Source organism: Pan paniscus, chromosome 1 (assembly GCF_029289425.2).
Source record: "Pan paniscus chromosome 1, NHGRI_mPanPan1-v2.0_pri, whole genome shotgun sequence".
NCBI classification, from domain to species: domain Eukaryota; kingdom Metazoa; phylum Chordata; class Mammalia; order Primates; family Hominidae; genus Pan; species Pan paniscus.
In genome coordinates this window covers 36,153,108-36,180,448 of record NC_073249.2, presented here as the reverse complement: position 1 = coordinate 36,180,448, position 27,341 = coordinate 36,153,108, and the positions used below count along the sequence as shown (strand labels likewise).

At 35.9% G+C, this 27,341-nt stretch overlaps 1 protein-coding gene across 17 annotated transcripts in view; it reads left to right on the top strand.

Annotated features, from left to right (window-relative positions):
• The window catches only part of RPS6KC1 (ribosomal protein S6 kinase C1), a 213,303-nt gene that overhangs the window by 168,474 nt on the left and 17,488 nt on the right, over positions 1 to 27,341 (top strand). For 13 of the 17 annotated variants that reach the window (XM_003814160.5, XM_055108240.2, XM_003814161.5 and 10 more), the window contains 4 exons: positions 914 to 961; positions 2,525 to 2,657; positions 11,119 to 12,714; positions 12,986 to 13,075. In XM_003814160.5, the coding sequence (XP_003814208.1) occupies positions 914 to 961; positions 2,525 to 2,657; positions 11,119 to 12,714; positions 12,986 to 13,075 (1,867 nt within the window). The remainder of the gene's footprint in view (positions 1 to 913; positions 962 to 2,524; positions 2,658 to 11,118; positions 12,715 to 12,985; positions 13,076 to 27,341) is intronic. The other 4 variants (XM_063597223.1, XM_034946639.3, XM_008966783.4 and 1 more) reach the window with 1 other exon arrangement.

Below are 27,341 nucleotides of genomic sequence, written 5' to 3'. Positions count from 1 at the left end.
AGTTTGCCAATCTTTGCTACAGTAGTTTTTTCCAAAATAATAAAGCTTTAATAGGGTAGGATAATTTCATACTTCTGTTAATTTATTTTATCCATCAAGATGAGGGGTGGGAATGAGTAGTTTAGGGGGGCAATGTGTGAGAGGTTATGAAGGGTCTTGAGGTCATTTTATGGGCTTAAGCTTTTTCTCTCAGTGAGATAAGAAGAGTGCCATGTTCTAACTTATGTTTTAAAAAGAAAACCCTGGCCGCTGTTTTGAGGATAGACAACAGGGCAGCAAAGATGGAAGCAGGGAGATCAGTTGGAACACTGTAGTTACAAGTTAGGTAAGAGTTGATCTTTGCTTGAACAGAGTAATAACTGTGGAAGTGGTAAGGTGAGTTCAGATTCTGGATACATTTTGAAGACAGAGCTGACAGGATTTGCCGGTGGTGGAAAGGGGTGTTAAGGTGAATCCAGGGTGAAGAGATACCAAAAGGATGCCTTAGGCTAGAGCCTGAGTTATTGAGATCACATTATAGCAAGTTGCTACATAGGAGATTTTAGGAAGAAAATTGAGACTTGAACAATTTTTTTTGAACCACTTCCTGTTGATCATATATGTTCCAAGAGGAAAAACTCTGTTTAAAATAGTATTTCCTTTACTTCTAAGAAATACATTTTAAAATACTTTAGGAAACAGTAATGTTTCTAAAATACGGCATTTTTAGAAAAGGAAACCATAATAAAACCTATTTTGGATAAGATTATTTTGATCCTATAATTTGCTGACTTAAAAAAATTTATTCAGAAATGAACAATTTTGGGGAGGGGATTAAATTTCAGCCCTGCCCTACTCTTAAAGTTTAGTTTAAAGCTAAGAGTTAATGTTTCATTGTATTGTTAATAAATTATTACTCGTGTCTTTTATGTAGGTTTTACTTGTAATGGACACAAGGACAGAACAGACTTTCATTTTAAAAGTAAGTAAAATTTGTAGCCAGGCGTGGTGCCTATAATTCCAGCACTTTGGGAGACTGAGGTAGGCAGGTCACCTAAGGTCAGGAGCTCGAGACCATCCTGGCCAACATGGTGAAACCCCGTTTCTACTAAAAATACAAAAATTAGCCGGGTATAATGGTGGGCTTCTATAATCCCAGCTACCCGGGAGACTTAGGCAGGAGAATCGCTTGAACCCAGGAGGCAGAGATTGCAGTGAACCAAGATTGCACCATTGCACTCCAGCCTGGGCAACAAGAGTGAGACCCTGTCTCAAAAAAAAAAAAAAAAAAAGGGTAAGTAAAATTTATATGTTTAATGAATTTAAAATTTGAATTTCAAATTATGCTTCTGAAAGAAAAGTTAATATTTTAGTTAATATTTAGTTAATATTAACTAAGTAGTTAATATATCCCCCTCTAGGTTTTGAATGTCCTTTTATGTTGTTTCTGGTGATGTTTATTTACTTTTCTTTCTATCCTTTCATCACGGTTGATAGCATGCATTTAACAACATTTTTTTTGATACAGAGTATGGAGGAAATAATTTGGATAAACTGAAGAACCATTTTGTGTTGTTTGAATGTGTAGTGTGTTGTTTAAATACATCTCAAGAACATTTTGTTTAATTGTGAAGACTACACACAGTCTCACCTTCGATTATCACTACAGTTCTTAAGAGCTAAAATTTTGCCTTAAAGTCTAGTTACAGGTATTTTGGGAAAGTGTATCTACATTCCTGGTCCTCTTTTTGATCTAAATTCAATTTTGATTCTATACATAATGCAATTTATAACTAAATGAATAAGGAGAGAGAGAACCCTCAATTTTGAAATTTTGAAATTGTATTTGGAATGGACTGTGATAGTACATATTCTGAAAATATCCTAATTTAAGCATTTCCACAGCATTCAGAAGGTGAATTTATTAATTTTATATTTCTTTTTCTGTTGCTTTTTCTTTCGCTGATAAGGCATGGCAGTAGGTCACATTGACACATACTGAAACACATTTTTTTTGTGTGTGTGAATATACTTTATCATTGACATTTCTTTAAGAACAGAGTATGACACCAGAAAATAGACAAACCTTATTCCTTGTAAGAAGACTTAATATTGTTTGTACTTTTGGGGGATAGGATTTTAAAATTGCCTGCTTAATCTAAGAATACCTTTTGTGTCTCAGGAGTTTGCATTGGTCTTACAATGTCTACTGCTTTAAAGATATAGATAAGTAAAATAAAACTTAAGAAAAGGTCACAGAGAAATAACTGTGTGTCATCCTGATGACTTAGTTTGAGAGCATCTCTAATAAAAACACTGACCCACGTAATTGATTTTAATGGCAGCTTTGTGGCATCTTCCTTCTCTGGATTCACACCAGATGCCATCAGCAGAGCCTCCAGGGACTGGGGGGCATAGAGCAGCAGATGAGTGGTTTCTCTGAAGCCCAGAGTAACTCGGATAGATTAGTTTGGTTGATAAACACAGAGCACAGCAGGCTCTAAAGGCAACTGAGGATACAACTGACCTTTTTGTTCTCTGTCAGGGTCTAAGGAAAAGCAGTGAATACAGCAGGAACAGAAAGACCATCATCCCCCGCTGCGTGCCCAACATGGTGTGTCTGCATAAGTACATCATCTCTGAGGAGTCAGTATTTCTTGTGCTGCAGCATGCGGAAGGTTGGTTTGTAGTTTGGATTGTTTATGCAGTGAAGAATGTCACCTACTTAGCTTCCAGTTTCTCTCTGTCATTTCATGAGCAGATAGAATATATGAAACACGTTTAAGAAACCATTTCCTATTCCTCTGCTCTACCTCCCTACTTTGAGTTGTGAGGGAAAATGAAAACCCAGGTGAACAACAGATTTCATGTGAACTATGGTACCATTTGTAGATTTACTTCACTACTTACTTTCTCATGGAATTTACCTAATATAATGAGAACTTTAATATGAGTGTGTGCTAAGAGAGCTAGATTTTATTTTAGTGGTATTTTGTTCGCTTGTTCCCTGCTAAAAGGATACATTATGTTAGATGACTAAAATGAAAAGCATCCCCTGAAGAATTAATTAATTACCTCCTTCTTTTAGAAGGCAAGGGTGTTTGCTTAACATTTGACATTACCTAGTCATTCTGATCTGAGTTTTTATGAATACAGCCATTGGCATCACATATGGGTACAAAGCAGAGGCACAGTTCTCTGCCTTCAAACTATTTATGAAATTTCAGCTCTTTGTAGAGGGAACAGGTGGCAAAAAATATAATGTTTTGATTTTTTTTGCCCTTTAATACCTGAATTTAAATAAGTAGTCTTTTATTTAGGATGACTGAAAACAGCATATAAATATAAATTCATTTAATACATATTGCCATTTGGCTTTTAAGAGGTGTTCGTAAAATAGTAAAAAATTTTTAAATTGTTTTCCGTATCTCGTGAAGGCATTGTTATTTTTGTATAACTATTGTACTTTACTAATAGGCATAACATTTGTATTTAATATAATTTTTTAGGAAAAGAAGTCATTGCTTTCTGGAATGAGGTCTCATATGATAATGAATGCAAGATTTTTGATGGGGGCAGTAAACAATTAATATTGTTTATTGTGAAGTACAGCACAAGATAACTACAGATGGAGGGAAGACCTCCATATGCAGTATTTAATAGGAAATTCAGAAGGGGCTCTGTGGTCTCTCAGGTATTAAGAGAGTTAATTGTGTGTGTGAATTGGATAACTAATTCACCTTTGTTCAGACATTATAGACAGCTTTTATCTGAGGATACCAGTGCATTACAGACATTATTGAATTAGAGGTCATGTCATCTGATAGCGAAATACAGCCACCTCTGGTGTGGAACAAAATAACTTGCGTAGTAATAATCCATAATAATTTAGAACAAGGTCAGTAGGATGAATGTAATTATAGTCAATATTCTATTACCCAGTGTGGATTATTCATGTTGGAGATTATCTATGGCAAAATTTTCAGTCTTAACTTACCTCTGTTATTTGTAGCTGTATCTTCCTCTTCTTCCTCTTCCTTCTCCAAATCATTTTTCATTTTTTTCTACCATCTTCTCACCATCCCATATACCTCTTGAAACTGATGTTTCAATTGATTTTACTTGAATAATGTAGAAAATTTTTATAATCTCTTAAAATCATAGACTTATGACTTTTAAATTTTCTACTATTTTAGATCCTTCTTTACTATCGAGCATACCTGACTTTAAATGCTCACATGACCATAAAATTTGTCTCTTTTGACCATTCATTTTAGGTGTCTATTGTTTATTTTTAAGATGGTTTTATAATATAAAGATAGTAAATTACAGTGCAAATAGGGACTCTGGATTAATTAAATATTCAGCAAATTTATTGAGCATGTACTGTAGAGTAGGCTCCTTTTTAGGTGAACAAGACAAGAAAATTCTCTCTCTCTTTTTTTTTTTTTTTTGGTTGGGGGGTAGTCAGGGTCTTGCTCTGTCTCCTTGGTTAGAGTGCTATGGTACAATCATAGCTCACTGTAACCTTGAACTCTTGGGCTCAAGTGATCTCCCACCTCAGCTGGGATTACATGCATGCACCACCACATCTGGCTAAGTTTTAAAATTTTTTGTAGAGATTGGGTCTCTCTGTGTTGCCCAAATTGGTCTTAAACTCCTGGCCTCAAGCGATTCTCCTGCCTCAGCCTCCCAAAATGCTGGGATTGCAGGTGTGAGCCACCACGCCAGGCCTGAAACTTAAATTCTTGTTGTGAAAAGTCAAACAGAAAAACAAAAAGCAAGAGAACATTGGATAATAAAAGGAACTATACAGATCTTTAACAAAGGGAGATCTAATAGATAACAACTGGGGGACTATGTTGAATTAAGTAGTCGAGGGAGCCCTCTCTGAGAAGGTGGCATTTAAGAGAAGTTCTGAATGGCAAAAGAAACAATCATTTGAATGTAAGATACAGGTACAGGGATGAGTATAAAAACAAACTTGGGATGTTTGATGACCAAGAAAGGCATCATTTGGTTGGAATGGAGCAGAGTGAGGACAACGTGAGGCACATGTTGGTACGTGAGGCTGTTGGAGAAGTAGGCAGGAGCCTTGTACAGCAGAGTAAGGACTTTGACTTTTGTTCAAGTGCATTGGGAAACCATTGGACTTCTTAAGGGGTGACAGAATCTGATTTACATTTTAAAAAGGTCACTGGCTCTTGTATGGGGAATGGGTTGTAGAAAGGCAAGAATAGAAGCAGTAAAAAGGCTAATACAGGAGGCTAGTGAAAAGGTGCTGCTGGCTTGGCCTTCTGGGGCACCAGTCGAGATGTTTGAGGGTAGAGTAATGGGACCTGTAATGGATTTGAGATTAGGAAGAGGAAAATCTACAGTAATTTCTCAGATTTGGCTTGAGCAATGCAGTGAACTGGATGATGAACAGTGTGTTTTCTTTTACACATCAGTGGCACCTCCGTAGATTAGGAAGTTGGCCTGTGTCATAGAAAAGTAACTTTTCATATGTGTGAATAGTTATTACTGAGAAAGCAAACCTTGAACAGTTGTTTTCTCCATAACATGAATGCTTTGAATACTTATGATTTGTGGCTTTAGCTTTCCACTGCTTACAGAACTACTCATGATTTATGTGAGTCTCTTGGACTCTTTCTTTCCATTTTTAATTCATTTCATTAGAAATGTATTGAGTGCTTGCTGGGACACAGACATAGTTCTAATTTGGCAGTGAACAAAACAGAAGACTTTGCCTGCATGGAGCTTACATTGCATTACATTATAGAGGCAGAACAGACAATAAGCAAATATTTAAGTAAATATATGACAGATGGAGGTAAATATACTATGGAGAAAAATTAAAGGAAAGGGGAAGGGAATGCCAAAGGGGTGAGAGGGGTGGTTTGCTATTTTATATAGGGTGGTCATCTTATTGAGAAGGGACATTTGACCAGAGACCTTCAGGAAGTGAGAGAGGGAGCATTGTGGATATGTAAGGAAAGGATGTCTTGGCAAGAGAAAACAAATAGGTCCACAGGCTTAGAGGCAGGGGTGTGCTTGGTGTTCAAGAAACAGCAGGATCAGTGTGGCTGGAGCAGAACAGAAAGAGCAGTAGGAAGAATGCTTAGAGAAGTGAGGAGGCAGGCAGGCAGATCCTGTATAGCATTGTAGGCCACGTTAAGAACTGGACTTTTATTCTAAATGAGATAAGATGTTATTGGGGCATGCTGAGCAAAGGAGTGATGAGATAGGGATCATTGGCCTGCTCTGTAGAAAACAGAATGTAGGAGAGCAGAAGGAAAAGCAGGGAGACCAATTTGGAAGTTGTTGCAGCACCCCAGGTGAAAATGCTGATGGCTTGGACAAGGTATTAGTGTGTAGGTCAGGGGTCTCCGGGCCACAGACGGGTACCTGGAGGTGAGTGGCGGACAAGTGAACATTACTGCCTGAGCTCCGCCTCCTGTCAGATCAGCAGTGGCATTAGATTCTCATAGGAGCACAAACCCTATTGTGAACTGCACATGCGAGGGATCTAGGTTGCACACTCCTTATGGGAATCTAATGCCTGATGATCTGAGGTGGAACAGTTTCACCCCAAAACACTTTCTACCCCCACCCACACCCCTGTCCCCATCCATGGAAAAATTGTCTTCCATGAAACTGGTCCTTGGTGCCAAAATGGTTGGGAACTGCTGGCGTAGGTGGTAAAGAATGGTTATTAGAGTCTGAATGTATTTTGAAGGTAGAATGGCATGATTCTGTTTTACATGATTTCAAAGTTTTTGGCTCAAATAATTGAAATAATGGAGTTTCCATTTGCTAAGCTGTGGGAGAAGTAAGTTTAGAAGGAAAAATCAAGGATTCCATTTTGGACATGTGAATTTGAGATTCTTATTAAATATTCAGGTGATGTTGAGTAGACAGGCTATATCAGTCAGGATTTTAGGAGAGAGGTTTAAAATATTTACTATTCCTTTTAATAAAGCCCTTTCTTAAACTATTTGAGAGAGAAAGGTGGGGAAACAAAATGTATTCAGTCAAGGCCATGAGAGTTTAAGTTTCTAAGATTAGGCATTATATAATATTCATCATATGTATGATGAATTAGCAAAATACTTGGTATTTAGAAGGTGCTCAGTGTATAATTGTTGAATACTGGGTCAGTCAAAGATGAAAGACCAAATTAAAAGACAGAAGTTGCAAAAATCTCTGACTGTGGATATACAAAATAGAAAGGAGGTAGAAAAGAATTTCTCTCCAAGTTACTTAAGGCCCCAAGGAGTAAAATAATTCTTTTATTAATTAGTTTTCTAAAATTATAAAACTAATTTATAAAATAAATTCAAACAAAATAGAAGTCTATAAAGTAAAAATAAAAATTATCCCTCCTTATTCACTTTGTTGTCCAGACCTATTCCCCAGAAATAGGCACTCTTTTAACAGTAATTATATATCTTCCAATAACTTTCTATGTTTATAAACATTCACTCCCTATCTGTCTGTTTTTAAAAAACTTAAATGGGTGTTACATATTGCCTTGAGCTTGCATTTTTTCCCCCCATCTCAAAAGTGTACCTTGGACGCCTTTAGTATATCTTTATGAGTATATTTAGGTCCATATTAAGAGAGGCATACACTATAGTGATTAAAAATAAGGACTGTGGAGCCATGCTATGTGAATGTAAATGCTGGCTCACCATTACTAGTGTGACTTTGGGAAAGTTATTTAACCTTTCTGTGTCTCAATTTCCTCATCTGTAAAATAGAGATAATGTTAATTACCTACCTTATAGGGTTGATGTGAGGATTAAATAGTTGTATATGTAAAATGCTTAGAATAGTACCTGGTACATGGTAAGCACTATGTATTTGCAAATGGCTATTATTAATTGATGTTTAAATTGTTTCCAGTACTCATATAAATACATGTATAAACATGTATTTATACATACATGTTTTTGTTTGTTGTATTTTTTGAGAATTATATGTAGGACAGATTTTTTTCAAGTTGAATTCCTTGGCCAAAAGATGATTTTGATTACTGTGATAGCAGTGTTTTATCGTACATATGAAATTTAAGTCCTAATTCTGACCAAGCAATTTAACAAATTTACTTTGCAATCTTATAGAAAAACAATAGACTTAAAATCTGAGGAGAGACAAAGAGTTTTAATTAAACATTATGAATTCTAATTTTTAAATCCTAAAATGGTTCAATATCTACAATTTTATGTGCTTCAAAAAGACTTAGAAAAGTATCATTTACAGTCTTAGAGTGTTAAAAATTAGACAAATTTTATGTACCTTAGCAATAACAGGTTTTTCTTAAGGTTAATATATGTCTTTGGAAGAACATATGGCCCCCAAAATGACATTATACTTATAGATCCTTATAGATTCTTACTTATAGATTCTTTTCCTTGAAAGGTTTTCAAAAAATTTGTACAGATGTTATCTTTTTATAACTCAGTTTAATAAATATTTATTTAATACCTGTTTTACATGCTAGATAGAATCCTCTGCCTGCAGCTATTAAGACTTTACAGTCTCATGAAGGAGATAATAAAAGCATAAAAGTAATATTAATATGATGTAAATGTCATAAGGAGTATGAAGGTGGATGATAGAGGATTGAGAGAATGTATATATGGTGTCCAGTTAAGGGATACAAAGAAATTGGTAAAAGAGAACAGATTCTGAAGGACCTTCAAGAATAGGTAAGATTTTCACAAGCAGATACTGGGGAAATTATTAGAAAAAAACATTCCAAGTGCAAGCATGGTATGGGGAAAAGCCCATCATGAATTCTTTGTTGAGTAGGGGGAGAGGACCAAATCATGGGTTGATAACTGTATTACTCAGGAGTTCAAATGCCTATGTGGAGTTGGTATATGATTCAGTAGATGGAGGGAACTTGGCTTCTTGAATGCAGAAATGGCATAAGATCTGTGCTGAAATAGAAGATTAATTAGGCAGCAATTAGTAGGGTAGAGTGATACAAGAGGGACTTAAAGTAAGGATCTAGTCGTAGTTATAGCATTATCCCCAAAAATGAAGACTTTAAGTACATTGAATTTTAGATTTCAGTAGTTTATTCAGGTGGAATTGGCCTAGGAATGAATGAAGCTTTTCTTAGAACTTTATTAAAAGGTACCATTTCTTGCTGGTCAGTGGAACTTTATGGATTGCTTATACGGTACATCTCATCATCTGATTTAACAAGCAGTGACTTTTATGTCCTGCACATTGTGTAGGCAGTAGACATACAAAGATGAAAAAGACTTGATCCTTTACTCAAAGTAGTCATCATCTAGGAGAATTGAAAACCACCCAAATCATTTTATTTGCATTGCATACAAGAATCTTAGTTTTAGGTTCAAGCATTGTTAGAGTGCCACAATATAGGTATTTGTGGTAAGAGAATGTGAGTATTGTTGTCAGTAGACTAAAGAATATAGACTCAATGCATAGCTCCTTTTAAACTTCAGTTGAAATATGGGGAAATGTGAAACACTGAGTATAAAGAGGACAGAAAGCATTAGCTAAGAAAAAAATGAGAGGAAAAAGTTAAATGCCATAATATCCTGTACCACTAACTGGTATCAAAATGGGGAAGATGATACAAAAATTAGCTGGGTATGGTGGCACACGCCTGTAATCCCAGCTACTTGGGTGACTGAGGCAGGAGGATAACTTGAACCTAGGAGGTGGAGGCTTCAGTGAGCTGAGATCCCACCACTGCACTCCAGTCTGGGCTACAGAGTGAGACTCTGAGAAAAAAAAAAAAGTTAAATAAATAAAATAGAGAAGATGGTTAACTAGATCGCTGCTACAAAGAGGTGTATGAGAATCCTAGGATTAATATTATGACAATTAGCCTTTATTGAGCATTTATTCTATGCTAGGTACCATGTCAGGTGCTATGTGTATTTATTGAATTTCTCAAAATGAAATGTGAAGTAGGAAGAGGTATTTTTGATGTTTCCGTTGACTTTTTTACACATGCAATTGACTGTCAGTGGTTATTTTCCTTAAGGTTTAGGTACCCTTGGCATATGATGCTTAATGATTACAATAAATATGTGCTGAAAAATTGTCTTCTTTATATGAATAGAGGGATTTATTTTTAACACATTATTCTTAATTTTTCATTTCTTTGCAACTACAATTCTGTCTCCACAAAGTATACTTCTGTAGTTACTGCTTTTGAGATTTCTGGATCAAATTTAATTAATTATTCTTTCTTATAATACTGTTTCTAATCACTACTGTTATAGCAGGTTTTTGGTACTTAGCCATAATTGTTTAACGTAAAAGTTATAATTGACAAAGGGATTGAGGTGTTTTAATGGTTAAAATAAAAGAAAACTATGGTGAAATAATAACTACAAGTATTGCTGGTAAAATACTGGATTTTTTTTATTTCTCTGATTTACATGAAAGTGATTTTTATGATTTTAGTTTTAAAGATATATGTCAGAATACACAGTCAGAATTTCCGTAGCTTGCTTTATTAATGGTTGCCCAATTAATTTTCCTCAGTAGCTTTACTTATATAACATATTACATGTAAGGCTGGGCATAAAAGGGGAAATATTAATATGTCGTTTATAAAGGCATAATTATATACCACATGCCAAATTCCTCCAATCCTGGACTGGACATTTTCAAAATGGAATAATATTGTTGATTTTTCCCCCCATTGTAGTATACAATTTTAAACAGCACTTATTTATGTATTTCCACTTGACCAAGGGGCCATGCGTGAAAAAATTATTATATAAACAGAACAGAACATAATCAGATGTTTCTAAGACTAAATGATATTTAACTTTAGAGTAGAATTTTAGCTGTGAAATTTCATATTAGTATGTGTTATAACTAATTTCCCTTCAAAGGAAGAAATAGGTTGTCACTTAAAAAAAAATTGATATCAGGAGATATGCTTGAAACCGTACTCACCAGTCAGCAATAACAAGCATTTTATTAAATATGCTTATCTTATGGCACACTTGATATTAATGGATATTATTGACTTGTTTTGATTGATTTTTAAGATAGTTTTTGTTTTTCTAATGGCTTAAATAACTGTCAATTTGGAGATCTTAATACTTTTGTTTGTTTTGTTATACTTGTTCACAGGTGGCAAACTGTGGTCATATATCAGTAAATTTCTAAACAGAAGTCCTGAAGAAAGCTTTGACATCAAGGAAGTCAAAAAACCTACACTTGCAAAAGTTCACCTGCAGCAGCCAACTTCTAGTCCTCAGGACAGCAGTAGCTTTGAATCCAGAGGAAGTGATGGTGGAAGCATGCTTAAAGCTCTGCCTTTGAAGAGTAGTCTTACTCCAAGTTCTCAAGATGACAGCAACCAGGAAGATGATGGCCAAGATAGCTCTCCAAAGTGGCCAGATTCTGGTTCAAGTTCAGAAGAAGAATGTACTACTAGTTATTTAACATTATGCAATGAATATGGGCAAGAAAAGATTGAACCAGGGTCTTTGAATGAGGAGCCCTTCATGAAGACTGAAGGGAATGGTGTTGATACAAAAGCTATTAAAAGCTTCCCAGCACACCTTGCTGCTGACAGTGACAGCCCCAGCACACAGCTGAGAGCTCACGAGCTGAAGTTCTTCCCCAACGATGACCCAGAAGCAGTTAGTTCTCCAAGAACATCAGATTCCCTCAGTAGATCAAAAAATAGCCCCATGGAATTCTTTAGGATAGACAGTAAGGATAGCGCAAGTGAACTCCTGGGACTTGACTTTGGAGAAAAATTGTATAGTCTAAAATCAGAACCTTTGAAACCATTCTTTACTCTTCCAGATGGAGACAGTGCTTCTAGGAGTTTTAATACTAGTGAAAGCAAGGTAGAGTTTAAAGCTCAGGACACCATTAGCAGGGGCTCAGATGACTCAGTGCCAGTTATTTCATTTAAAGATGCTGCTTTTGATGATGTCAGTGGTACTGATGAAGGAAGACCTGATCTTCTTGTAAATTTACCTGGTGAATTGGAGTCAACAAGAGAAGCTGCAGCAATGGGACCTACTAAGTTTACACAAACTAATATAGGGATAATAGAAAATAAACTCTTGGAAGCCCCTGATGTTTTATGCCTCAGGCTTAGTACTGAACAATGCCAAGCACATGAGGAGAAAGGCATAGAGGAACTGAGTGATCCCTCTGGGCCCAAATCCTATAGTATAACAGAGAAACACTATGCACAGGAGGATCCCAGGATGTTATTTGTAGCAGCTGTTGATCATAGTAGTTCAGGAGATATGTCTTTGTTACCCAGCTCAGATCCTAAGTTTCAAGGACTTGGAGTGGTTGAGTCAGCAGTAACTGCAAACAACACAGAAGAAAGCTTATTCCGTATTTGTAGTCCACTCTCAGGTGCTAATGAATATATTGCAAGCACAGACACTTTAAAAACAGAAGAAGTATTGCTGTTTACAGATCAGACTGATGATTTGGCTAAAGAGGAACCAACTTCTTTATTCCAGAGAGACTCTGAGACTAAGGGTGAAAGTGGTTTAGTGCTAGAAGGAGACAAGGAAATACATCAGATTTTTGAGGACCTTGATAAAAAATTAGCACTAACCTCCAGGTTTTACATCCCAGAGGGCTGCATTCAAAGATGGGCAGCTGAAATGGTGGTAGCCCTTGATGCTTTACATAGAGAGGGAATTGTGTGCCGCGATTTGAACCCAAACAACATCTTATTGAATGATAGAGGTCAGGAACTTTTGCAAATGCATTTCTTTTTATTCGCTGTTGCTTCCAATTAACTGAGTAGGCGTTTTATCTTGTAATTAGTATCTTCATTTCCTGTCTAGAGCTTCATTATCAGTGCAGCAAATTCACCCCCAGTAATAGCTTCTAGTACTTAATGATGCCATTATTCTTAATGATACTGTTTTTAGCTACAAAAGGAGTAATTACAGTTCACTTCTGCAGAAAATGGAAGAGAAAAATGTTTTGATTTCTCCTGTCGTTTTGTTTTTAGGACACATTCAGCTAACGTATTTTAGCAGGTGGAGTGAGGTTGAAGATTCCTGTGACAGCGATGCCATAGAGAGAATGTACTGTGCCCCAGGTTAGAGCAATCTCCTAAAATGTTTCACTTGAAAAAGTGGTTCGGCAGCTCTCATTTCTTTATAGAAGTTGTATTTTTGTATTGTTCACTAGCAGTTTACATATGTGTTGGATTTGGTTATCTGTTTAACCCTTCAAAAAAGAAAATTTGGGGCTAAACCAATTAAGTAATTCATAGGTATATATGTGTATATATATATGTGTGTGTCCACATATTTATTATTGTTAAATGAGTTTATACCTCATTAAGAACTGCAGTGAATTCTTAGAAATGTCTTAACTTCTTAGTGTTTACAAGGACCTTTAAATACCCTGACCCTCTTTAGGTGCATGATTTTTTTCTTTCTTTCTTTTTTTTTGAGACATACCTCACTCTGTCACACAGGCTGGAATGCAGTGGTGCTGTTATGTCTCACTGCAGCCTCCAACTCCTGGGCTCAAGCAGTCCTGTTGCCTCAGCCTCTAAGTAGCTGGGACTACATTTGTGCACCACCATGCCTGGCTAATTTTTTTAAAGAGCATTTTTTGTAGAGATGAGGTCTTTCTGTTGCCCAGGCTGGTCTAGAACTCCTGGGCTCAAGGTGCTGGGATTACGGGTGCATGCCATTATTCCTGGCTAATTAAAAAAAATTTTTTTTTTTAAATAGTAACAGGGCCTTGCTGTGTTGCTCAGACTGGTCCTGAACACCTGGCCTCAAGCAATCCTCCTGCCCCAGCCTCTGGAATAGCTGGGATTGCAGGCATGAGCCATGGTGCCTGGCACAGTGGAGGTTTTAAAAATGCAATATGATTTTAGTGATGTGCCAACCTGGCATTTTATAACAAATTTTTATAGACAAAACAGTTTTATCTTGCCTTTACTGTATTGTCTTTATTTTTTAAAAATTAGAGATTTATTCTGTGGGTATTAGATCTTTTATTGACAATTATAGGTAGCATAAGCATACGAATTGCATTTGAGTTGGTTTTTCTCAGTCATCAGTGCAGATGGGGCTGTATTATGAATCCAAAGTTTGTTCACCTTTTGCTTACCGTTTAGCCTCTTTGGATGGCCAGAGTCACTTCACCTGTCACCCCATTGGCCTTCAAAGGAGTTTCAAGCTGATTTTTTTTTGATATAATCTGCTTAGGTGTTGATCAATATAGTATTTAATACTTAACAGCTAACTAGTGTATTGATGCTAACCTTGTTTCTCTGCATAATGGGAAGTGATGATAATAAGGATTAAAAGAGCTAGATTGTTTCTAGTTACAACTTTCATTGTTAAGAATTATTTCTGCAGTAGAGAATACCAAAGTTTTCCAACCTATAAAATAAATATCCTAAAACGTTCCTGAAAGCAACTATTAGGGTTTTCTTTTCTTTCCTCCTTCTTCCTTCAAATTAAGACTGTTTGGTTTTTGTTTATTGTTAGAGACAATAGAGCACACTTACATTTTTTTTCTCAAATAGATAATGTGATGTTATGTTTTGAAATCATGTTAGTAAATAGGATAAAAAATTGCATGTTGAATTCACTTTATTACAGTTACTCGATTAAAAAAAAAAAACAGATCCTCCCCACTTTCTAATTTGATAAGAAATAACATTTTAGGTTCCAGTGTACTTAGAAATATATTTGTTAATTATAATGAATTTGGAAGTTTTAGAATCAAACTTAATTTGGGAGTTTTTTTGAGTCAAGCCTGTTACATGCTAAAGTGAAGTACAGTGGGAACCATATAACAAAACAAAACCACACATTTATGGAATATTGTTTAATATTTGTAAGTAGTTTCTTATTTCTTATTTTTGTTGTTACTTTCTTTTTTTTCTCCTGGTTCCTAGTAAGTGTATATATTGTTACTTATTGGAAACTATCTGTAAATTTGTGCTTGAACATTCTAGCAGATTATTTTTCTTTATTCTCAAGCCAGTCATATTTACTTTAATATCCATAACATGTTGGTATCCTGAGAGTTTTAATATATGTGGAACAGAACCATATTACATTCATCAACAGATACACACTTTCAATTTCATATACTGAAATACCGAATTTAATACAGATCAGTTTCTAAGTTCTAATTTTTAAGCCTTGTCCCAGAAATTACAATTCTCTTAGTTGACCAGCAGGTGGCAGTCTACCATTAATGGATTTTGCTGTCCTCTTCCAGGTTGTCCTTCACTAGCATTTGAAAAAAGCTGTAGTCTGAAGAGGTGCTTTGTTGTCATTATTTGCATAAAAGAATTGTACTTCCAAGCTTTGTGAGTTGCAAAAGTGTTCTAGTGTTGTGGCATGCTTTGTGAACAATGTGGAAAGGCTTTCCATTCATTGGGCCTGTTAATTTTAGCAACCAGGTAAAACAAAACGAGTAATGGCCTTAACAGAAAAGTAATACCAGTGTTCTTATTAAGATGACCTTAAATCTAGAGAGTTATAGAACTTGGTTAAGTCTATGTGCTCGTACCCCTTACTTATAACTCAAGGGAAATTGGAGAAAAATTTTTGAATTACTGTTTGCTCCAAAAGTTCATAGGCAGTGCTACTGATAAATCAAAACTACAGATAGGTTTTCCTCTCCTCAAAGGATGGAAGCAATGATAATATGTTAATATTTCAATACTTAAAAATACAAATCAGTAACTACATGGGTCATAGATTGTTTAACCACCTTTTGATCTACCCTTAGGAACACTAAGGGTTGAAGTAATTTCCTTTCATGTTATCCCCTCCCTCTTACTTCCCAAGTCTAACCTTAGTATTATTGTCCAAGTAACTCTAAAGCATGTTAAGCAGCTGATGTTTGGTTAGAAAGAAAAGTTGTCACAAGATTATGATGAGAGCAACTCACTTCTGTTTAAACAGTGTGCACCCTCTACCCTGCCACTTCACCTCCTGGGAATCCTTATCACATATTTGTCCTGAAAACATTATCCACCTGCCCTGTGCTTTATAATATCAGCAGTATATCTTTTTATCTTGTGGATGATGTGCCTTTATATTTTGAGAAAAATTTCCAGTAACAGATTTGATTTGCATGGACAGAAACTTGAGCAAATGCCAAACTAGCAGGGGGGCCATTATTCTGCTCTATAAATAAGTTTAAAAAAGAAAAAACACACACACAGAAACCTGTGAATCAACATGTTTTGGTCTAATTGAGGGGAAAAGCAAGACAGATAAATTTTGAAATGCAAATGATCACCTTCTGTTATTTAAGTATAGTTTCTGCCAACTTAGTGATCCTAGATTTTAAAAAGTCATAATTATTTCAACAATGTATACTCCCAAGGATGCCCAAGATTCACAAGTTTCTATAACAAAACTGAGAACTTTTAAAAAAGTTGCCACTTTTTTATATTGAAGAAAACAAATCCAACAACAAAAAGACAAAAACCATGGAGCTTTCTCTGGCTACATCTGTGAAAAAGCCAGCGCATAAATGGCTGCAGCTGCAGACCCATCAAGAGGGTCTTGAGAATACGAATTCACTGATCAAACCCAGCCCTGTTTTCAAAGTAGAAGCCATTCCTTTTAGGTTCACTTTGTATCCTTAGATTATCTAGGATGATTCTCTAGAAAGGTTTTATTTTAAATAAACATCATTCATGGTAAATGGGTTCCTTTCATACCACAGAAACACAGAATGGAGTTCAGGAAGAGAAAAGGCAAAAGAAATAGTCCACAAAGTAGGAACAGATTGTATAGCATGACAATATAAATATAACACTGTCTGGTTTCCACATTAGGAGACTTGTAGATACTTTATTAGGATACTTTTACACAGGTTCTTCTGTTTTTTTTTTGTTGTGAGGGATTAGAGAATAAAAACTGGAGTAAATTGGTTATTTTTCTCTGGAGGAGTTTCTTCTGGTTACTCTGATTTTATATCTGTTTTTACACACATACACACAAAAGTTTTAGCCAAAAGATTTTATGTGCTTTATCATTTGATTTGTTAACTTATGATAATAAAGAATAAACCTTTGTGTATAGTGTTTTAAGTATAAAGGAAAAATAAAATGTCAAGAAAGTACTTTTTTTTACTACTTTTTTTCTTGACTCTTATCATTCAAAAACAGCTAGAAAATAGAACCTGTACTACTAAGCATATAAAATACAAAAAAAAACTGAGTCTGAGGTGGGAGGATTGCTTGAGGCTGTGAGTATGAGACTGCAGTGTGCTATGATCCTGCCTGCGAATAGCTACTGCACTCCAGCCTGGGCAACATAGCAAGACCTTGTCTCTTAAAGAAAAATACAAGAAAATGATATTTGAAAGCTTAATATACAATCTGAGACAAGTGCATAAAATTATTTGTGTTAGTTAACCTAATATAGTCACTTAAGTTTCCCATTCTAGTCTTGAACAAGTTGATATGGTATCCTATCAGTGTGTGTCCTTCACTTTTATTTTCTGCCCTATTATGAGTCTTTAATTTTAAATGCTTGAAATTTACATTGATATTTGTCATTGAATACTTTTCACACTTGAGAATTTATAGGTGCATATGTGTGTAAATTGAAGAAGTCCAAAATGCTTTTCACTGCAGCCTGATCTCCATGCTCCCAGATGTCAAATGACAGCTTTGCTTCCTCTCTTAGGCAATTTCACACTTGGAAACAGCTCACAGCTGACGGTGAAAAGTGAAACATAGAAAAATCATGCTGAAAACTATCTGTAAAAATTCAGTTTTAGAGCATGACATTTATTGACTACCTTTCTTTGCTCTCCTAGCCTGACTTTATCAAATAATCCATGAATATATTTTGGGGAATAGTTTCCCCTGCCCTTCTCTATAAACATGCTTTCCATGGCATTTGTTTCTTTTTAGGCATGGAGCTCCATGTAATAGTTATGTATCTGATAATTAAAACTAGGACTCAGACCATGGATGGAGTTTAAAATATCTTGAGGCTATCAGAGGTTTTTAAGGTTTAGAACATTTAGACGGAATTGAGAACTACCAAACCTGCATATTGTCCCAGATCATGTATTAACTGATTGCTTGACCTCGGGAAATTTATTTAAGACTTTCTAGGCCTCAATTTAACAGTAGTAAAATAGATTTGTTGGATATAAGTAAAATCACAGATGTCAGATCATCTGACATCCTCCTTACACAAAATGTACTCAAAATTGAAGTTCATCATATTAAGGCAGGATTTTTCCCCCAAGGGTAAATATTGATTTCTTATCTAATGTTAGTAGAGTTAAAAAATTATTTCATTAGGATGACTGAGTATATATTTTTACTCATTTATAGAGTTTGTACATAAAGTATATCATGTAGAAATAAGGGATTTATGGAAAATACTTTCATTTAGAGGAATGAAGCCAAAACAACTTTTGTTTGGGGTGAAAGTTGAATGTCAAGATTCTCAACAAACAAAATTGTTTAAATAAGAAAGAAATATTTAGATGTGATAATTTATGGGACCTGGGTAATTTCAGCAAACATGAGAAATCTAATTTTAAGAATGTAAGATTGATAGAGAAAGCAAATAAATATAGATGTATATTTCAAAATAATAATGACATAACCAGGAGATACTACTTTTTTTCCTAAAACAGAAAGAAGGTGGCAGCAAGAGGGAACTATAGGAATAATTTTGAGTAAAATATTTATGGTTAATATTTAAATATTATGTTTCAGACAGTAACTGTTTTATTTACCCTTAAGCAAAACTTCAGCAATAGCTAGCTATCTTGTACATAGTATTTTAATGTTTTCCTTGAATGATTAACAAGAATGTTTAGTCCTTTGCCCTCAGTTCTTATCGTCATAAAAACCAAATCTATTTATTCCTCAGGAGAACCAGTTAATTTTTCAGTTTGCCATAGAATAGTGAGACTTTTCCACTGAAGAAAATTTCTTGATACACTTCACCACTGTATATCCATGAAACTTGGAACGTGAGTATAGAGTACAAGCAAAAAAGGCTTCAAGTTAACACAAGTCTTACCTTGTCTAGGCAAGGCCCTTGTGGTGCAAAGAAGATTAAAGGATCACTTTAGGAGGACTTGAGGGTCTAGAATGCTGGAATCCATGGGCCAGTCACCATCACATCTCAGTTAAGGTTGCTCCATATTGAAACAGACTATTCTGAAATCATGATTCTCCTATCAAGCCAGAATGCGATTTGTCTCTAGTGGTGAGAATGAGACAAAGTAAGAGCAAAGAATTCAGTCCCAGTTATTTGGCATCTTAGCAAATGACACATTAGCACATCCCAAGAGAAGTTCAATGAATTGATGTTTTGATACAGAAGAGGTGAAAAACAATGTCTCTGTACATTTCATAATACTACCTGATATTTGGAGTGAAGGGTTTATGTCAAGCTTTAGATTATTAAAAATAAGTTAATCTTAACCTTTTATTTACCCCAAACCTTTTTTCTTGATGATCTTGGGCAAATTTCTTTTTCAGAAGAGGAACATGAGACTAGAGACTTATAGTTTAAAGTATTAGCTACAGTGTAATGCTTTTTATTTTTCATATCTCAGTTGATTTTTGTCAACTATTGAGTAATTGGCCTCACCACTGCATTATTATAAAGAAGAAAGTGAACTGTCTTTTGCCTTTGATGTTTAACAAAGATGTAATACTGAGTCTTAAACATTATATACCAGAGCAATTGGCTAACTACTTTTGTCAAATCATCAGTTTCTGTATCCCATAACATTTTGTAAATTTTAATCTCCATTAGGTTACCAGGTCTTATTCCTTCTGAGCAGTTCTTCACAAATTCTTCCTTCGAATAAATGTTTAAAAATGCTAAGGTTTTTAAAAATGAATGAGGATAAGGCAAGTAGGATTTCTGAAGCTCCTTTAATAGCCACGCATGTAGCTCTCTGCCTAACACAGCAGCAGAGCGGCAGAGAGAGAGCGCAAGCAAGTGAGAGAGCTATGCCTGTCATTCTCACAATTTTCAGTTAGCCTTTTTCTCATCAATCAACTGTAATGGCTTTGGTTGGGTAACACTGTGACACCTGATGGCTATTCAGAATGGAGTTGTTGTGATATGATCAATGGAAAATGGGGCATGCTGTTGGTTTTTTCCTACTAGAAATACAGGGTGAGAGAGTAAGCAAGATTGTTTACAGCTCAGAATTATAATCGGTCAACCAGAAGTCGTGTGGTAGTTACTCGTTTCTTATTTTATCTCACAAGAAAACCGTATAGTAATGATACCTATAAACTCCCTTGAACAAGTAATTCTTGGCTCTGGAGTGCCGAATCAAGTGAAATTAAGGAGTTTTGACTTAAGTTGTACAGATAATTGCAGGAAAGCTCAGAACATGGTTGCCAGGTCACCACGACAACAAGAAATTCAGAGCTAGGTAGTGGGAGAAAAGTGGAATTAGACATGTAGCCAAGCCTAGCCTGAACTAGCTGAGTGTGGTCTGCACTCACGTCCAGTTCCCCACAATACAGCAGGCCCAGGGATTCAGGTAATTGAATTACCTAAAAACCAACTGAATAAATGATGAGGTGGTGGCAGGAAGCGAGGCTAGAGACTGAGGTGAGCCGAAAAAGCGAATGCGTATTAGGGTGGAGCAGCACCACATATCCCCTGTCACCTTGCAGCACTGGGAGAAGAGTGGGGGCCCCAGCTGCTGCAGACTTCTCTCTCTGGAAAGTGCCAGTCTCTGTCATTGGTCTTCTCTGGATAATACGCTAATTAGAGTAATGTGATTCCAGGAACTTTCAAACAGTTCATGTACCCTGCTCAACAAATACAGCATTTGAATAAGCAATTGAGTACAATGCTGGAGGACTTTATGGAATATAGAATGGATAATTAGGCAGTCAATGTTTTCTGAAATAGTATAAAATAAGAAAAAAGGAGCAAAATGCCCATTTGAAAGGATGGGCTAGGAAATGAAAATTCCAGGCTCTAGTTAGTCTATCATGTAAGAATGAAGATCTGCCTCAGAAATGTGAGACTATAGGGAAGTTTCTTCTGTCTGACTTGACTCATTTCAAGTACAAGGTCCCTGTGAACAGCTTTGCGCCTTTGAACTTGTAAACTTTAAGCTATTAAACTTTGATGTTTTAGTTTATAACTATTAGAGGAGCATTCCGAACCTGGAATTAAAATGAAATTTTATTCTCATAGTTGCTATGGCTTTTAGTTTTGCTTTCGGTTGTAACATTTTCCATTGTCATATACAAAAACTTAAAAAAAATTGTCTCTGTATTTAAAATAATACCATGGCTAGGTAGTGTAGTTGTCCTACAATACATTTAAATGAATTTGTTTTTGATAACATTTAAAAAATATTTGTAATTGATACAAATGATCTCACCAGCCCACCAGCCAAATAGAACCAGCTTACAAATTTGTGGCACATTTTATGGAATTAGGTGCCTAAATTCCTTTAATTGAACAGGGATAGAAAAAACCTTGAGTTATCTCCCAGTCCTGTCTTCTTTATTCGCCCAGGTTTTTCAGCTTTTTTTTTTTTTTTTTGAGACAGAGTCTTGCTCTGTCACCCAGGCTGGAGTGCAGTGGTGTGATCTGGGCTCACTATAACCTCCACCTCCTGGGTTCAAGCAGTTCTCCTGTCTCAGTCTCCCAAGTAGCTGGGATTACAGATGGCCACCACCATGCCCCGGCTAATTTTTTGTGTTTTTAGTGGAGACGGAGTTTTGCCATGTTGGCCAGGCTGGTCCTGAACTGACCTCAGGTCATCCACCTGCCTGGGCCTCTCAAAGTGCTGGGATTACAGGCGTGAGCCACCATTCCCAGCCCAGCTTTCTTTTCTTGATGTAGCACACGCCACCTGTGCCAGAGCAAACTGTACCATCCAGAGGCAGTCATTGTGCTTTGCATGGGGAGCACTGGAAGGTGTCCATTCCACCACCTGAGTTTAGGCTGCCTTCATCTCTTGCCTGGAATAGTGCAGTCAGCTGACTGGCTTCCACTCTCACCCTCTAATCTTTGTTTCTTCCTGCTGCTGAGTATGCTTTAGATAATGTTTTAAACTCTTTAGCCTACAACTTGTAAAAGTGCAAAAGGACTTGATGTAGATCTGCATGCTCAATGGAACTTAAAGAAAACGAATGTGATGAGGGCTTTGGAGGTGCTTTGAATGCCTTGAATGGACAGTGCTACAAAATACAAGATTGATATATTTATTCAACAAACATTTATTAAATGCCTCCTGTGTCCCAGGCACTGTGCCTAGGAGCCAGAAATAAAAGACATAATTGGTATAATATTGACAGTTACTTTTGAAGATTTACATGAAAAGGAGTCTACCCAAACAGAAGAAATATACAATTGGTTAACTAGGATGTTAATAGACCTTTATAGGTGAATAGTTGTATTTATAGAATGGTAGTTTTCTGAGCAAACAAAAGACATGCTTAGCTGTCCCCCTTCCCACAGTTTAGTTCCATATATTGTTGGATACAAAAAATGCTTTCTTCTGTGTTTCTTTCTCTTTGCTCTTTAGTCATCGGCTGCAGTGGAAGACTAATGCTCAGCCCCTGCATAGAAAATCTTTATACACAGCAAGAGCTGGTGAGAGAAATTGACTAGGATTTTGTAATTCTAGTCCCTTTCAATTAGCAACAGATGCTGCAGGGAAAGATTGTCTGTGTAGGAACACAGTACTAATGTTTCTGTGCCCTAGCTGACATGGAATGCTCATTGCAAAAAGAAAGATGTTCTTTTCCTTGGTCGAAGTTGTCACCAATGACAGATTAGATTTTTTTAACCTTTCTCTACTCCTAAATCCATTAATGAAGTCTGATTCCCTTGGAAGAAAGTTAAATTCTTGACCAATTGTAACAGCATTTCTAATTGAACACTTAAAGAATTTATAGAAAGTTTAGACATTCCAGCTGCCTTTCTGATAGTATAAAGGTATACATTGTGCTTAATTTTAAGGTTTATAAGAATTTGCCTTTGTTCTTATGTTGTCTTATTTACCAGAGATCTTTTTTTGATCCTGAAAGTTAATATATTTTTGTTCCTTATGGTTTTTTTCCCCCAAAGAGAACTTTGGAATCCTTAAGGTCAGATATTTAAAGTGAAAATTTTTTATTATTTTGAGAAAAAATCCTGTGGCATTAGAAAACTATATTTATCTTTCACCTTCTTCCCTAGTGTATTTACTACTGATTATCATTTTAATGTGTTGTATGGATCTTGTGGCCTTAAAATTGGCCTATCATTCTGCTATTTGGATAAAGCATTATGTTACTTATGTGATAAATTCTTCCAGCATCTAACTATTGGTTTATTTTGAGTATTACATAAACACTTTATTTACAATGATGGCTGCTTTTTAATTAAATTTTATATGACTTCTTAATAACAGTTCCACAGTTGCTATAACTTTGAGAGTAAAAAGAAATGAGTCTTTTCATTTAAAAAAGCCTAGTTAAGAAAAATAGTTTAGGAGTTCTAAATTACAATAGAATTTCTCTATAAGTGAAATTCTCTTCTAAGAAGATTCTGAACATATTGTATTTCCTGCTGTATCTTGGGGAGAGAAGATAGCAACAACAGAATATATTGCCAGAAGGAGGTTATGGACTTGTCTCTGGGAATTTTTGGAATGGGGATGGGTAACTATATTGTTAGTAAAGGTAAAGTGAAGAATGAGATGATCTATGTGGTGCTGCTTTAATGGAAAAACCAGGGAACTGAGTCAGATGGCCTCACCAGTCTGACAGTGTGTCTTAACACATATCTGTAAATGTGGAATATCAGATTTCCTTATTAAGCATTTTAAAAGTGATGTCTTTTAAAGAAAAGTAAATTCTGAATTTGGGATATTGAAGGCCCCACAATTGCTTAAAATGCAAGATGGTTCATGTTTATAAAACTTTATGGAAACGTTTTCGATTAAAGCTTGAGTTTAACTTGCAGTTTCTAGTTTTCTCAATTTTCGATTCAATTTCCAGTATAATGTTAGATCTGTCTTTGGTTATTTTTGCGTCATGTCTTTGACAAATCCATGCAGTTTAAATTGTATAATCTTAAAAGGCAAGGCCTGTACCCTTAGATAAACGTATGTCATGAAGCATACATCATGATTTTAGTATGTTGGAATCACATAGTCTCTCCAATGTCTTTCAGACTTCCTCAAGTCTGAGAGTGTGTACTGTTCTTCTTTCCTTTCCTTTCCCATCGCTATATAGACATCTTATGGTTGAGTCCAAGCTTTCTGCTTTTTTGCTCCTTTACTTTTGGGAGCCAAGCTTATTATAGTTGCAGTTCTGGATTTAGGGTAAACATTATTATTTTGGCTGTAAGAGGGAGACTTGGAAGACTCTGAATATCATAAGGACTATAAAACTTTGTTATTCTGTGTTTTAGCAAGCTCTTTGGCAATATGGGCTACCAAGACAGCATTATTTTTCTGAAAAATATCTTGGCTTATTGAAGAGTGTTCTATGAGGTGTTAAACATGAGTAAAGCAAAGGTAGGCAAAGCACATTTTATGTTTTGATATCTTTGTTTTATTTAATCTTATTTATTCACTTGTGAAATATCATAGTTTGAATCATTAGTATTAATCAGTAAGAGTCTATATTGTAGTTAGAATATCAGAATACTGAAGTGAAATTTCTAGAATTTTACTAAACAGTTTGCACATGTTTGATGTCCTTTAAAATTTATGGATGAGTTGAAATTTAATCAGGAGCTGATTCTATGTCTCCATTACATTAAAAGATGATAATGGTTAGATTTAGTGACCCTGATTCATTTCACTTACCACCAGGTAATTAGTCTTTTAGGGAAAGAGAGGAGTGGCTATGTATAGAAAGGAGAAAAGGAAGAAGATTGAGGAATGCTTGCTCATCTTGGCATAATCCACTCTTTGGGCATCTTAGGTTAATGGAGGGAGAAGAAGTTATGAGAAAGGCTCATGAGTGCTTTTGAAAACACTTTCAGGATCATAAAATTACAGATTATAAGAGGCTGAAAGAATGTTAGAGGTCTGGCTGTTCTCATTTTCAGAGAAGCATAGTGATATACTCAGCCAAGCTCAAACAGCAGCATAACCAGAGCCCTGGCAATACATCTGTTTGACTTAAGGACAAAAATCCAGGATTCTTTGATATCACCATCTCTTTTTGAGTTTTTTTGGGAATAAACTGAGAAATTGTTTTCTGAGGTAATAGTTTGTTTTTCTCTGATCATGTTTCTTAATGCCTGTAGTGTGCCACTATACTTGTGGAGAATAAGGATACTGTTTTACCAAGCCTAGAAATTGCAATTATAGAATGTAGCGGTAGGGAATGGGGCATGCCCAGAAACTTAACACCTTGTGTTTTATAGGAAAAATGTTTTGAAAAGTGGCAAAAAAAAAAAGTGGTAGAATTTATCCTTTAAAATATTTTTCTAGGCCAGGCGTGGTGGCTCGTGCCTGTAATTCCAGCATTTTGTGAGACCAAGGCAGGAGAATTACTTGAGCCTAGGAGTTTGAGACCAGCCTGAACAACATGGTGAAATCCTCTGTCTACAAAAAATAGAAATAAAAAAATTAACCAAGTGTGGTCCCATGCCTGTGGTCCTGGGACCCATGCCTGTGGTCCCAGCTACTTAGGAGGCTGAGGTGGGAGGATTGCTTGAGCCCAGGAGGTCGAGGCTGCAGTGAGTCATCATCCTGCCACTGCACTCCAGCCTAGGTGACAGGATGAGAACCTTAAAAAAAAAAAAAAAAAGGAAAAGAAAACAAAATGTTTTTCTACTTGTTTCTAGAGATTTTTCAAATTTGAGGTAGGAGTTAAAGGGGATTTCTCAAATTCACTGTGTTAGTCTTTTAAAATAGCCTCAGAGACTTACATGGTATTTCTTTTCATTCTCTACTTTTGATTTTAGGCACATATACCTGATGTTTATAGTAACTATCGTGTTGCTTTATATATAAATCAGTGTTGTTGGTTTATGCTTAGATTTTTTATATAGAGTTTGCAAGTAAAGTAGTTTTGACAGCCACACAACCTCAGGCTTCTTTTTGGCAATACAGTTTCAGTGTGTATCTTAAAATTTTTAATCTAAGAATTACTGATATTTAAGGATGTTAAAAGGGCAACCAAATAAAGTCCTTTGTTCTGATAATTGAAAGAATTTTTTTTCTGTTTTAACACCTATAAAGAAATTCTACAACTGCTTACCTTCACCTGTTCTAATATTTAAGCTTCCTAGCTGTTAGGAAGTTCTTCTTTATATCTTACCTAAATACAGCCTAAATACAGAACTCTTTGTCATAGCTTAGAGTCATGTATGAAAATCAAGGACAGTTGGTCATGTTACCAATTTCACATTAATTAATGAATCACTGCTTGATATAAAGTCATTTTGAACAGTTTCAAGCTGCATTGTTAAGGGGATGGATTTAAAAATTATTCAATGTCTTCTTTTCTGGTTTCCATGAAAAACCAATTTACCTTTTTACAGTTCTTATCCTTCTCTACTACTCCAGTCAGATTAAAGATGACATTCAGCCTAGCTGCCTTCATAGTTTCAAAAGCAGTTTTCCTTAGATGGGACCAGCAGTGTCTTTAGGCCTAAGTGTGTTAGAAAGCTGAACTAATCATATCTGAGAGGAGGCAAGAAAGAAAGTCAATGGGGAGGAAATGAAGCAGGCTGTCCGTGGAAGAGAGGAGATGAAGATCCAGGAAAGATGGAAAATGGGGAGTGAAAGAGGTAGACTGTGGTTGACAGCTTAGCTAAAGTGTCTCCAGCAGTTATCTCAGGTGCCACTTCGTGTCTTGGACTAGCTAGCAAGCCCACTGAGGAGTGGGAATGTAAGTAAGCTTTGCAGGGGTGTCCAATCTTGTGGCTTCCCTGGGCCACACTGAAAGAAGAATTGTCTTGGGCCACATAAAATACACTAACACTAACGATAGCTGATGAGCTAAAAAAAAAAAAAAAAGTCGCAAAAAAAATCTCATAATGTTTTAAGAAAGTTTACAAATTTGCATTGGGCTGCATTCAGCCCACAGGTTGTGGGTTGCACAGGCTTCCTCTAGGGGATTCTTAGGTCTCTTGCTGCTGTCTGTGTTGCCTCCCATTCAGATTGGGGCTCATCAGACACTGTGGCAATCCACATTTGGAGCAGTACATTGGTCATTATTTACCTGTTATGGACCCTGGCAGAAGATTACTTAGGGATTTCAAAGCAGCATAAAGCCTAGTTCTTAGACTCTGCAGTTGAGCAAGTTCACAGAAACCAATACAGGAATCCACCTTGTCTGTCTCATGAAGTGCCTCTCAAATTTTTCTGCTTATGTACTTGACTGTAGAGGTGAT